The 14,463-nt window shown below is 37.6% G+C and overlaps 2 protein-coding genes across 2 annotated transcripts; both read right to left on the reverse strand.

Annotated features, from left to right (window-relative positions):
* Positions 1-205: 205 nt before the first annotated feature.
* Positions 206-5,671, reverse strand: LOC132111760 (N-alpha-acetyltransferase 30-like). The gene is made up of 4 exons (XM_059519347.1): positions 4,680-5,671; positions 3,216-3,339; positions 2,896-2,951; positions 206-757 (listed from the first exon to the last, which is right to left on the reverse strand). The coding sequence occupies exons 1-4, from the start codon at positions 5,463-5,465 to the stop codon at positions 620-622; spliced, it is 1,104 nt and encodes a 367-aa protein (XP_059375330.1). The 5' UTR covers positions 5,466-5,671; the 3' UTR covers positions 206-619.
* Positions 5,672-9,507: 3,836 nt separating this feature from the next.
* On the reverse strand, positions 9,508-14,418 carry ap5m1 (adaptor related protein complex 5 subunit mu 1). The gene is made up of 9 exons (XM_059519348.1): positions 14,334-14,418; positions 14,098-14,242; positions 11,990-12,653; positions 11,681-11,908; positions 10,878-11,017; positions 10,605-10,690; positions 10,406-10,518; positions 10,182-10,278; positions 9,508-9,793 (listed from the first exon to the last, which is right to left on the reverse strand). The coding sequence occupies exons 2-9, from the start codon at positions 14,163-14,165 to the stop codon at positions 9,711-9,713; spliced, it is 1,479 nt and encodes a 492-aa protein (XP_059375331.1). The 5' UTR covers positions 14,166-14,242; positions 14,334-14,418; the 3' UTR covers positions 9,508-9,710.
* Positions 14,419-14,463: the final 45 nt, after the last annotated feature.

The raw sequence follows: 14,463 nt of genomic DNA on the forward strand, positions 1-14,463 counted from the left end.
CATCAAATTAAACACATAAAATAAACCACAGACCCCGGTATGGAAAAAAAACGAACAAAAACAAAACAAGGCAAAGCAAATGCTCCCATGCACTCTCTTCTTAAGGGAAAAAGGGAAAACAAAAATTGATTTGAGTAGTTGAGTCGGTTTAAACACACTTCCAATCCTTCGGTTTGTGATTGTTCATAAAAAAACAACAACAACAGAGGTGTGGCGAATTGTTTACTTTCGGCATGATACATTTTGTGGATGCCGTCAACATGTTCGGCCCAGCTCATCTCCGCTGCCCGACACAAATACACAGAGTTCATAAGTCAGGCTATTGACACCTGAGCACAGAAGCCACCGGCCTTTCCTTTTCGGTGTCAGTGTCATATCAGTACCCAACTTTGTTTTTGTTTTGTTTTTCACAACAATCTCTCTTTCTTTCGCACAAAAGTTCTTAAAACACTTTATTATGATAGGTTGAATTTTCCCTCAGAGTTTGCCCTTTACGGCTCAGCAGAGGTTGAGTGTCTTTCTATTGATGGGAAGTCCGGTGATCTGAGCCAGAGGACTGTGGCGGAGGAAGAGGAGGCCAAAGGGATGGAGAAAGAGTTGAGGGACCCCGTAGTTTGATTTAGCGAAGCCAGAGTTTGAGCCGAAGTGCATCCACTCCATTTAAATAATATCTAAACAGCCGCTTGTCCCTGACAAAGCCCAGGTTCTCATAGAGTTTCAGGGCCGATTTGTTGGTGATTTCCGTCTCTAGCACCACCTAAGGATGAGAACAAAGCATGTATACAAAAAGGGCATAGTACAGGTTTTGAAATACACTTACAAGTAAAGCATAGATGAGGGAAGACAGAAGTTGTGGCATATTTGGAATGGCATTACCACATACTCTTAGTTGGAACATAGTGTGTGAATTTTCTCTTTTTCTTAAATGGGTCATATGATGCGAAGTTTTCCTTTCTCTTTGGAGTGTTACGAGCTGTACGTAAATAGATCAGATCCCTAAAGTTGCAAAGACTAAAGTCTCAAGCCCAAAGATATATTCTTTATAAAAGTTAAGACTTATCCACATCCTCCTAAAACACCTCGTTTAAACACACCCCCACATGCCTACGTCAGGATGTGGGAAGATTTACATAACGCTGCCCAAATGTTCACGCAAAGAAAGAAGGCATAACTTTGATTCTCGTTGTACTATCGTTGCCGCTGCTGCCATGTCATAGAGAAGCTGGGTGTTTTTTTTTGAAAGCAAACATACTTTGTCTAGCTTTCCAAAAGAGGACACAACTAGAAATCAGTGGTAAAGTTGTATTTACAACACTGTTCCAGAACAGTTCAACCCAAATATTCAGATGTGTGCAGCACATTTTATGGAAGACTGTTTCCTGATCCTGGGAGTAGACTACAATGCTGGCTGTTCTGAGTCACAGTCTGTAAGTATGTTTACATATGTAAAGTATTAAAGGCGTTCTGAGAAGTGTAGAGTAGCGCTTGTTATTTTTAATGTCCCCCATTAAAAATCGTGTTCCAGGAGTAAAATATACGTTTTTTTGTTAAGGTTCCCCTGGTATTCACATTCCAGTCCTAAATACCACTATTTGAGGTTGCTTCAACCAGCGGACATGAAAAACAACCCGCGGCATCAGTGTTAAAGCAGCCCAATTCCACCAGAAAACCGCAGACTGGGCAACACTGCGACACGGCATCACAGCATGTTAAGGGGCTATTTTACACTTGAGGTATTTGGCCAATCACAACGCACTGGACAGCTGGCAAATCAGAGCAAACCTTGCTTCTCAGAACGATGTGCTTTGTATAATCAACGTGTTTCAGAAAGGCGGGGCATAGTGAAACAATAATGAATAGTATGTGGAAAATAATGTGTTTTTTGAACCTTAAACTACATAAAAATGTCGTTAAGCCAAATACTCAAAATAATGTGGGTTTTTTTGCAACATCATATGACCCCTTTAATGTTTTTGAAAGAAGTTTCTTATGCTCACTAATTGTGTCTCTTATGCTCACTTGAACTATTTGGTTAGTAAAAACAGTAACCTTGTGAGATCTTACCATTTAAAATAACTTTCTATTTGAATATATTTTAAAAGGTCATTTATTCTTGTGCTGGCAAAGCTGAATTTTACAACATCAATACTCCAGACTTCAGTGTCACATGATCCTTCAGAAAACATTCTAATATACTGATTTGCTGCTCAAGAAACTTTTTTTATTATCAATGTTGAAAATGGTTGTGCTGTTTAATACTGTATTTTTGTGGAATTGTGATACATTTTTAAATACATTTTTTTAACAAGGTAAACGTCTGTACTGTAACTTTTGATTCATTTCATACATCGTTGCTGAATAAAAATACAATTTAGACACTTGGTAGAGTACATGTACATATACTACATTTGCAGTGTACAACTTGACTGCTTAGCCTGGGATGATGTATCTCACAAAGTAATATAACCAATCTTCCACTAAACAAAAATACAAAACAATAATAATTTAAAAAATATCATGGCTGGTCTGCAATTTGCATTTTAAATGCATTACAATCATATTTAACAATATAAAGATGATAATATAATTAATATAATGAAGAATTGCATTTATTTCTAAGATAAGTGAAAAAACATCCAGTGTTAGTTCACAGGACAACAATGTAGCATAAAGTAATTTAAAACATTTACAAATATTTCATTTACTAACTTAAAAATAAATCAATAGCTTTAAATGTGATTTTAATATTAGTAATACTATTAACAATAATTTTCAGTCTCGCCTGGGAGAATCCATGCTTCTATGTCTTCCTCGATTGTGTAGCGTAAAGTTTTTAGCAGTACTTCATTCCGAAAACACTCATAGTGTGAAATGTTCACAAGATCAATGTCTTACCTCATCACAATCCCCCTCCACCATAGCATAGATGGCCTTTTTAACAAGGTTGGTGCCTAATAAAAAAAGTACAGCCTTTAATCATTCATAACACATATTACAAATACCTGTTTAACATGGTAAATAATAGAATACAAAAGAAGAAAACACATGGAATGATTGGGTTCCTTCAACACAGAATGACTAACCCTTGATTCATAGCAGTTCAGAGGCACTAAATGTATCCATGAGCTGACACTGAAGCAGATGTGTGTTCTATAAAAAGATCTGTTTCTGTTGCCATTCTGAGATGAGGGCTACAACGCTAGCACGGCTCTTACCGATGCCTTTCCTGCGAAATTTGGAGTCCACAGCGAGCATGGCGATGTATCCGCGACGGAACATCTTCTTATGCATGTCTAGCTTACACACAATGGCACCGACACAGTCCTTCTCAACCATCGCCTGTGACACATCACAGAAACAGAGTCATCAAGACACTGCAATTACTCTTGTGGGCTGTGAACTATAAGCAAAACAATGATAAATATCTCTATTATTAGGCTAAATTTGTGCTAATTAACCCACACTGAACTTGCAACGTTTATGAAGATAAAAATACACTCTGACAATGTACCATAGTTCAACTGTGGTATTTCTTTTAACTGTGGCCGTAGTAATCACAGATAAACCATGATATGGCCTGCTCCTCATTACCATGGTTAGATTCATGTAACTACTATGACAGAAACATAAATATATATATATATAAAGTGATGGTACTGAATGATAAACCTACCATAGCATTGGTCCAAACGCATGGTATTACTATGGTACATTTTGTTACAAAAAAAAAAAAACCAACAACAACAAACCATTGATTTAATATGAAACATCATTCTTGAAAAAGATACAATACAATAATATGTAGTCGTGTTACTACAAGTGTGTCATTTGACTAAATGCATCACTAAACAATATGACATTTAGGGGAAAAAATGGACAATCATTTAAAAATGCACACCAAATGCAATAAACAATATGTTTCTATATAGTCATGTCATGTTTCTGAGACATACCATTGGTAATACTTTATACTGGGGACACGTACTATATCAATACTATGTTTATTACAGTCACGGGAACATGGTTATGTCATGTTTTGGACACATAGCAGAGTAATAATATGTTATTCTATTCTTTGTTGTACATTGGAAAATCATTTAAATACGAGACATACAAAAATGTTAATCAGTCAGTAAAATTTTTAATAGCACTACACCAGGATATTATTATATCAGCGATGATGCTGGAGGCTCTAATATTAATGATACATATCTGAAGATAAGACAAAAAGTAGAAAATAGTAATATATTACTAATAATAGCTATAATAGCAGTTTTAGTATGAAACATCACTCTAGTAAAAGACAGGTAGTTATAATAATAATAATATAATATATATATATATATATATATATATAAAATGGTCATGTTTTTTTAGACATACCATGGAGAAAATATATAAGTATTTCTTTTTTTTTGTTTTACTTAATATAGTAACATGTTTATTCTAGTCGTGGTAACATGGTATGTGTCCAAAATCAGGGTAATACCGTACTATTCTCTGATGCACATTCGAATATCATTTTGAATCTTAGATAAACTAAAATGCCTATTAATAAGTAATATTTTATACGTGTTTATACGTGAACGCTAACCATGTTGTTATATCAGAGATGATACTGAAGGCTGACACTGATCTCTTCAACATCATCAAGATTAACTGAATGACAGGATACATACCAGAAAGCAGAGCTGAGGCCAGTTGTGAATAAAGTACCTATAGGTGTATATGGAGTAGGGCTCAGATAAGTCTTTAGTTATGAGTCGGATGATATCAGGCATCTGGAGCTCAGACTCGTATCTCACGTATCGGATGGAGTCGTCGTGCTCCTCCAGCGCTAGTCTCGACATCCCCGCCACCGGAGCTCTGTCAGCGGCCGCCTGCTCTACTCGAGCGCGCTGCGGGCCCAGGCCTGACTCAGCCCCGTCCATCAGCGCTGCCGCTCGAGCTCGATCCGTTGAACCAGTCCTGCTACTTAGATCGTTCTCCAGTCGACACGAGCTGCTCTCCGTTATCGCCATACTGTCAGTGCAGTTTATCCCGTTGTTCGGCGGCGACTGGCTCTGAGATTTATCACTACATCGTTTATTTCTCGTGAAATTGTTGTTTTCCGTGTGATCGCCCTGTGTTGCACCGATACCTTCCAAGTGGTGATCGGAAGCGGCGTTCAGATTGTCGGACGGCCGGTGTTGTTGGACGTGGTTCTGGAGGTGAGTGTGGTGGCACTGGACCCCGTTCCGCTGGGCTGTGTGGAACTGGGCAGCTGATGCATTAGGATGCACGTTGTTCTGGTTGGATTTGACTATCACCTTATAGTCGCTGGCGTGCTGGTGTCCCGGGCCGGGGTTGATGATGTCCCGTCCCTCATCGTCGTGGCCCAGTAAGATGCACCCGTCCACGGGCAGTGGTGAGATCTCGCTCGAGGATGAAGGCAGTGCGTTAGGCCCAGGCGGCACTTCAGCCATTCCACTGCATACAGTTACTATGATGACAGAAAAACGGGGTCGGAATCAGCCTCTCACAGCGAACGACGATGAGGACAGACACCCGTCCGGCTGCTGGTAACGTTACCCGATAAATGTACGAATAACGTAAGGTTCGTGGACTATCTCGTGTGTGTTCCTGCCATTACTCAATTCACTCCACACTGGCCCTATTATCTGCCGTAAAGAAGAGCGGATGATTTACGACACTATGTCGGCGCGTTTCAGTAAAGGATGCTGGGAAATTGAGTTTCTAATATCAGTCTTCTAGAAAAGAAAAACTTTTATTCAAGCAGGTCACCCCCAAAGCAGTGTTATTTCAGTATTATCTATATACTATTATAGTAGTCCTATGTATTTATATTCTTAAATAACTAGCTATTTGTCATATTTTCAGTTTTCATTTTCTTTTTTAGTTTTAGTCATTTTTATGTGCTTCTGTTGTGTGCTTGGTGTGTTATTTAAATTTTTTTTATATATATTTCTATTTCTATTTATTTTTTTGTCATTTTTAGTAGCCTACTTATCTGAGATGGAAGCTTATTTATTTCTGTTTGTTGCCACGACAACATTTCTATTTTCTTAAAATGTTATTTTATTTCAAATTTAGGATACTTCAATTTACAAAAACGATTTTAATAGTTTTAGTTAACAAGGGCGCTTCCTGAATTCATTGGCGCAGCATGTTGAAAACACGACCAAGATATAGCAATTTAGTAACTTGTGTTTTTACAGCGGCTTCACAATTTTGAGGTATGAATATGTTGTAGTTATGTTTAATGTTTAATTTATTTTTTAATACAAAACGCTGAATTGTCTTCAAGGAATATAGCTACAACAAAGTCTAAAACTTCTAAAGCGCCATTTAAAAAAAACTATAAAATTCAATAAATACATACAAGGGGATGTCCTAAATCTATTTCCCAAGAAGAGCCACTAGATGGACATATTCATCCAATTATGTGCGACTTCGTCCCAGGGCACATCGTGGTGTTCATTGATGCAGAGTATTTTAAGTGAGCGCTCCTTAAAAGTATATGCTGAAGGAGAATTGTCTTAGTGAAATAATACCGTTTTATGACTACAGCATGCTGAAATAATGCCGTCTGTTCAGTAGACACAAAATAAACTTTGAGAATGTTTTATTAAATTGGAAACATTTACTTTCTGATTACCTTAAAAAATGGAAATGTATAAATATGTATACATAAGTGTATAATTCAGAATTATATTTTTATATTTTGTTTTCAGTTATGTTTTTAATAAGTCAATTTTTAATAAGTTTTAGTAGCATAATTTTGTGTTTTCACTATTTTAGCTATAAGAATTTTGTATTTTTTTGTCTGTGTAGTTTTTATTTATGGATTTATTTGAATTTCTGTTTTAGTTATGTTAGCACAAGTTAAACTAAATGAAAATGAGAAATGTTGAAATGGGAAAACTATATCTAAAAAAAATGTTCAAGTTTTTTTCATATTTTATTTTGTTTTATTTCTGTTTACCTTTATTATTTTTATTGTCTTAGTTTTATTTAACTGTAATAACCCTAATTCCAACATGACAAAAAATATATTAAACCACATAGTTCTCAATATCTTAACTATTTTGCTACCAATAAAAACAAAAAGAGTCATTTAATTGTTAAAAATAAACACAACTATTTATTCAACAATGTTGGAAGACATTTTTTTTCCAATATAGTAAATACCACATAGCAAATACCAAATACCAAATACCATCCAATAGGACACACAATTAACCATCTTTTTTTCTATTATGATTCGTAATTATTAGAAATTCCAATCGGAATCTTGAACACATTCCTTTAGAATGAATGTATGATGGGGAATGACCCAATTCAATCCAGGAGCCTGTTGGACTAAGAGGAAGTGTAGAATCCTTTGAGAAGCTCTTTGAAAACAGACAGATGCATAAAGCGAATGAAGAGGACCTTACTTCAGCCATCCAGGAGCCTGTTGGACTAAGAGGAAGTGTAGAATCCTTTGAGAAGCTCTTTGAAAACAGACAGACGCATAAAGCGAATGAAGAGGACCTTACTTCAGCCATAAGATTGATAACACTCTGTGATATAGAGGAAATCCTTGTGAGAATGCAGCCCTGCCTTTGTTCTTTCAGAGACACAGCAAGGCAATCAGTAGACATGGCAGACAATTAATCTCTCAGATAATGGATTGCTTCAGTGGAGAGCTCTTATGTGGCTCCAGCTGAACCATCGTCATCTTGCTGTCTTCTTCATGGGAATTCTCAGAAGAAATTGACAGCCAAATGCAACTCAGCCACTATTTATAGCTATGCATAAATGGCTTTCTGTCCAGAGCCATACAATGTATATTAGATTAGATTAGATTCAACTTTATTGTCATTATGCAGAGTACAAGTACAGAGCTAATGAAATACAGTTAGCATCTAACCAGAAGTGCAAGAATATAGTGTTTTATATACATAAAAGTGCAGAGTAAGTGAAGCTATGATATACAGAATGTACAGTGGAGTTGCTATATACAGTATTGAGCAGAGTATGTACAGAATATAAATAGGAATGCAAATGTAGGGATTGTATGTACATTATGAACAGAGCAATGTAGGATTATATATACATTATGAACAGCAGCATTGTGAGAACAGTTAATATAAATACAGTTGGATGAGTGTGTAAAAGTATTGTTAAACAATGTATTACAGTATATACAGAATAACAGTAGTGCAATTATGTTTTTATAGAAATAGTTTACTGTGCCTAATAGGGCAAGTCGTGGCCTAATGGTTAGAGAGTCGGACTCCCAATTGAAAGGTTGTGGGTTCGAGTCCCGGGCCGGCAGGAATTGTGGGTGGGGGGAGTGCATGTACAGTTCTCTCTCCACCTTCAATACCACGACTTAGGTGCCCTTGAGCAAGGCATTGAACCCCCAACTGCTCCCCGGGCGCCGCAGCATAAATGGCTGCCCACTGCTCTGGGTGTGTGCTCACAGTGTGTATGTGTGTGTTCACTGCTCTGTGTGTGTGCATTTCGGATGGGTTAAATGCAGAGCACAAATTCTGAGTATGGGTCACCATACTTGGCTGAATGTCACTTCACTATCACTATTTGTACAGTAACAGCTTTAGACAGTTTACAGTAATGGCTAGAACAGTGTGCAGTTTATGCAAATGCATGTGTGTAAAGTACTGTGACCAGTGCAGTAAAAGAGGTTAGATTGGTGGGGTGGCATTCAGAAGTGTCACAGCCTCAGGGAAGAAGCTCTTCTTGAGCTTATATAAGGTGATGCACAATTTATGCATCTGTTCGGTTTTATAACATTTTGCCAAAGCAGATATATCCTATAACATCATAGGCTGAATAACTGATTTTCTTATTGTAACAATTAAAAACCAAAAGTAAAGGGTCCTTTAGTTGCAAGTTGGTTGACTGGTATTTTTAAGTCTGCATTTAGTGTTTTTGTTGGGCAGGAGAGAGGCCGAGACAAGCTTAAGTTGGACCTCTATGGGTCACTTTGGAAACTAATTAAAAACCTCTTTGGATACCAGTCTGGTATTTCTCCTTAACAATTGCCTTCTCTCCCATCAAAATACACTCTTTTCAACCTCATCAAACAAACACAGGGCCTAAGTCCTCTTGTAAGTGAGCTCAAGGGGCCTCTATATAAACCAGCTAATAGAGAAAAAACCAAAGCCTGAACACCAGTAAACACTTGAGGCCCAGTCTGAAGCAAAATAAAAAAGAACTGTTCATTGAATTTTAATTCTTCATTACTTCTTATTAGTGAAGATGAAAGAGCATTCGACTAAAAATTGTACAGATAAGCACAGCTTTCTTTATATTTAAAAGCCTTAGTTAATCACTAAATATATAAATAATAAAAATAATAAAAATAAATATATTTATACAACTGCAAAATAATAGCAATAACATAATAAATATTTATGAGGTTCTCCGACCAGTCATTCATTATATATCAGGTCATTTTCAGCTAAATAAAGGAGTCATATTCACACAAAAGACACATTCTGTTAGACGCTGAGTATTTAATGTTTTAATGATTAGAAAAACTATACTGTATATGAAAGTCACATTGTAAATGTAATATGTAACACTGACAGCAACATTTGTCAGAGGCAACATTGCCGTACAGAATATCATTTAGTGCCTGATATTTGTTAAATATCTACAATGATTTCTTAAGGTGGGTGTGCATCAATGAGATGCTGTCACAGCACCATGAGTCCAGAGGACACTGGGGCGTCACCTGTGGAGTTCCAGATGTAATATTCGGAGGAGACCAGCTCTCGTGCTAGAGGGAAAAAAACATATATAGGTTCATTTCAACAGTCATTTATTTTTTACATGTCAATAAGCCAATGTGAACCTATTTCAACATGCAATCATCACTGGACTGTGTTATTTTAGATTTTTATATACTATTATAGTATTTATTAATATTTTTAATTATCTTTATATATATATATTTCAATTTAGCATTTATTTATTTTCTTTTAGTTTTAGCCATTTTAGTTCTTTGTTTTAAACTTATTTTGATTCGCTTAGATGGCAAGGCAAGATTATTCTATTTAATATTTTTTTATCTAATATCTATATTTTATTTTATTTCAATTAACAAAAATTATTTTGGTAGTTTTAGTTTTAGTTACCAATAACTAGACTGTCACTGAAACACTTACTTGTGACAATACGTGGTTTGGCGGATGAGTAAACCTGCACTGAGTGTTGGTCCACACAGCAACCAGACAAAGTCAAATCTGGCACACGGAAATGAAGCTGGAAAGAACACAGTGACAGATGACATGAACTGTTATTAAATACATTAATACAGACATCCTGTGCAATAAACAGAGTCTTGGTATCTTATGAAGAACAAATCGGTTGATCCTGAATTCTCCCTCACTTTTGCATAAGCGGTGAGTCCTGAGCACAGAGGGTCTGTCGGTCCAGCAACAGTCCCTGAAAAATGAACAGTTCCCTCCAATGTTGCTTCACGGGACTTTGGAAACTTCTGACCTGAGGAGGTAAAAAGACATATGTCAGTAATATAAATCTAAATAATAATGAAATATCATGGAATATGAAGAACATACTGTACATACCAAGGACCCAAACCAGTAGGTTCTTCTCTTTAGACACCTCAAGCTGTCCTGAGCTCACTTTGACCTCCACACTTCCCATTAGATTCCTGTAAATATGCACATAGAAGAGCATTATAACAGCCAGTGTACCATTTATATGGACAACAGTACCAGCTAAAGACAGACAACAATATAAAGAGCTATTATAAATATCTTACAGTGTAAATGCTGAACCCTGCCCAACACATATACATTATAGAATTATGCATTTTATTACAAATTAGTGCAACTTACTGGTTGAAAAATGGAATGTGTGCATCGCAGTACTCAAAGCTGTTTTTGACACTTTCATGGAGCTTCAAGACGACATTGACCTTCAAATGATTCTCCTCTGCCTTCAGCTTGTAGGAGCCAAGAATTGGTGGCACAGGTACCTCAAAGAAGATATAAGCCCAAATCAGTTAAAGTCCCTGTATAGGTAATATTAAATATGTGTTCTTTTGAGTTTGTCACACCACAGAAAAATGTATTATTAATCACTCAGCCAAATTTGAATGCTAAAAAAATATGCCAAGTAATTCAAATGAGTGCTGAAACCACAGCTACTTGAGGGAAAGCTGCGCCTTTTAACTGCAGGTTTTAGTGTGTGTGTGTGTGTGTGTGTGTGTGTGTGTGTGTGTGTGTGTGTGTGTGTGCGTGTGTGTGTGTGTAACATAATGAGAGAGAATTAAGGTAAAACACATACACAGTTGTTTGCTTTAATTCAGCAAGGATGTATGAAATTGATTAAAAGTGATTGTCCAGTAATTTATAATGGAATAATTCTATTTCTGAAACATCGCGTGACACTGATGAGGCTGGAGTAATGATGCTGATAATTCAGCTTTGCCATCACATGAGTAAATTACATTTTAAATTATGTTAAAATAGAACACAGCTAATTAAAATTATAATAGTATTTCAGTATATGACCATTTTGCTATATTTTTGACATTACATTTAACTTTTTTTTTCTTTTTATCTTACCGACCCAAACTTTTGAATGGTAAATTTTTGAGACAAACCATAAGACAAACTATTGCAAGCATATGCTTTACCTGTGAGGTGTAACTACAGAGTCTGAAAAGCTCCAGAGGTGGTGAGAAAGGGAACTTGTATGGCCCTGAAAAGGCGGAACCGTCATTCTCGTCCACACTGCAGGCGGTAAGAAGGCTTGCATCCAGAGACGTCACACAGGGATGGACAAGAATGTCCTGTAGGGGCGATCCGTTGTGTGGGAGTGTGAGGGTGACGATCACATTGGGCAGAACACCTTCAACCTCACACTGAAAAACATGAAGTAATACATGTAATGCAAGTTTATAACCAAATAGAACATGTGTTCAGTATATAAGATGAGGACTAACTTTGCACATGACCATGCCGTACACATCCCAGATATCTTGCTGACTATTCTTGCCGTACTGCATGGACCTCACCTTCTCGGTAAGGGCCACACTTACTACAGCCCTGCCTCGGTGGACCCCTGCCTTCCAGGCTGGCTGCTTTTGAGTCCCCCCTGGGCTTGGAGCCACAGCAGCAGGCACTGATCCAGCAGGAGGAGGGGTGTCCAGTGGCCTCCCCAAAGGGCAAACCTGCATTAGCACAGAGGGAAGAGCAGCCAAACGGGAGGCCAGCACATCAGGCTCTGGTTTACCCCCAGGGCCACAAAGGAAATCCTGCAGGCCTAACAAAAGAGCTAAGCCCTGAGAGACTGAGGCCAGGCTGGGGAGAGGTGGCCGAGGTTTTGGAGGTGCTTCCACTAGAGGAAGGCAGGCTAGGATTAACACTCCCTGAGTGACTGTGAGCACGGGCCAGAGGGTTCTCCCACCCGGGCCATCCAGGCGGAGCTCCACAGCCGGTGAGCGGTGCTGACGGGCACAGTCGTCCCGTGCTTCGACGTAAGATTTGTCAGGATCCACCAGGCCCAACTCTGTCAGCAGCAGCTGGGGTATGACGCGGTCCTCCGGAACGGCCACATACTGTGTTCCAGCCAAGGATTTGGCACGGAACTCAACTGTTGGGAATCGCCTGAATTAAAAAAACATAACAAAAGAAAAAAAATGTTTTTGGCTATGTTAGGAAAACCATTCCAATCAAACTGTTTCTGTAGAAAGAGTGCTCTTTGCATTTTCTGTTTTCATGGAAAACCCAGATAACTTACTACATACTGTATGCCACAGTGCAATGTGTTCAACTTGACTTTCACAGAGTAATAACAGGCCTGTCCCAATCCCCACAACTTTGGTCTTAGCCGCTTGAGACTGTGTGTTCACGACAGGAAGTAAACGTGCAAAATTGTCTAAGGAAAAATGCCAAAGCTCAATGCCCTTCACAAATAATTACATCTCTAATACCACTTTTACCAATATTACATTACTGCTAAAGTGCTGTCGGTATGCCGATAATACCAATATTACTTGCTAAAGCGCGGTTCACACCAAGAACAATAAGAACAATGATAACTACAACGACAACTTTATTATCATCCACAAAAATGCATGATAACATTGTGTTTATAATAAGGATGCGCTACAGTTACGTCATCTGACACTTTAAATATAAAGCCGGGTTGATTCTGATTGTCTGTCAATGTTTTTTTTGTCATTCGTCCGCTGGAAAAAAATATGTGCTGAAAAATATTACAAAAAAAAAATTTCTAAACACTATATATAATATAAATTTTGTCAGTAGCTGTTGTTATAGTTATGGTGTGGACTTCGTTATTCTCATAGAGTTCGAGCGTTAATTAAAACTCATGTCCCTTCCCCGTTTAAGAAAGTAAAGTGAAGGAAGTAAAACTTAACCAGACATTATTGTGTTGTTTGTTACATAGGAACAACTGAACAGACATTCAGAAGTTTATTTTAAAGTGCAAAGTATTGGAAATGTGCATATTAAGCTCTGTAAAAACATGCATTTTTACAACACTATGGTGTAATTTTGTCCCATCAGGTCATCAAAAGTTTTAAACACACTTGTTGTCTTAATGCACAGCTAAACACTTGGGCCAGACCCCGGAAATATGTAGCGTCAGTAGACAAGTGTGGGTACTGAGACAGGACAGGGTCAAATGACAACAGAGTAGAACACAACTGCAATGTTTACTGTCGCACACTGCATGCTACGTTTGGAGTGGGGTAGCCTACTTAAATACTAAAAAACTGTTCAATATACATTATTATGCATTATGCATAAACGGTAAGCTTGGTGTAAATGTGGCTAATTTCATAACAGCATCCTACTCTAAATATTTCTGCCAGACGATTTGGTAGTTGCATAATCCACAATTTGACAAATGTAGTATATCATCCAAGTACTCCCTGCAGAAAAATTGCTTGCATACTGTACAAGGTACAAATACTATATACAGTACAGATGCAGAAAAATGTAATAACATAAAAAGCCGCCTTAAAGTAAAAGACAGTATGCAATACGCAGTACGCTAATATTCCTTCACAGAAAATGTCCTTACCTAGAAAACCTCACTTTTCCAGATTCACCCTTCTCGTGTGAGACAACCCATAGTGCTCGTACACTCATGCTGCTGGTTACGTCCCTGTGGATGAGTGGGACTAGTCTCACATGCCAAACAAATAGTGAAGTATGCAATTTTTTAGCTCACTCTGTAAGAAGAAAGATTGTTATTTATGTATTTGTTTGTTTTATTTGACACAGTTCGACACTGTGTGACCGATATAAACTTAAGACCTTACCATAAATGTTAAAAGAAATGAAAGCTAAATAAAGGAACTCGCCTCTGTCATGTTATTCCCACGTGACAGTTTCTTCTTCCTGTTTTCCAACGATCATGTGACACTTTGATACGACGGGGCTGACG

Source organism: Carassius carassius, chromosome 31, assembly GCF_963082965.1.
Source record: "Carassius carassius chromosome 31, fCarCar2.1, whole genome shotgun sequence".
NCBI lineage: Eukaryota > Metazoa > Chordata > Actinopteri > Cypriniformes > Cyprinidae > Carassius > Carassius carassius.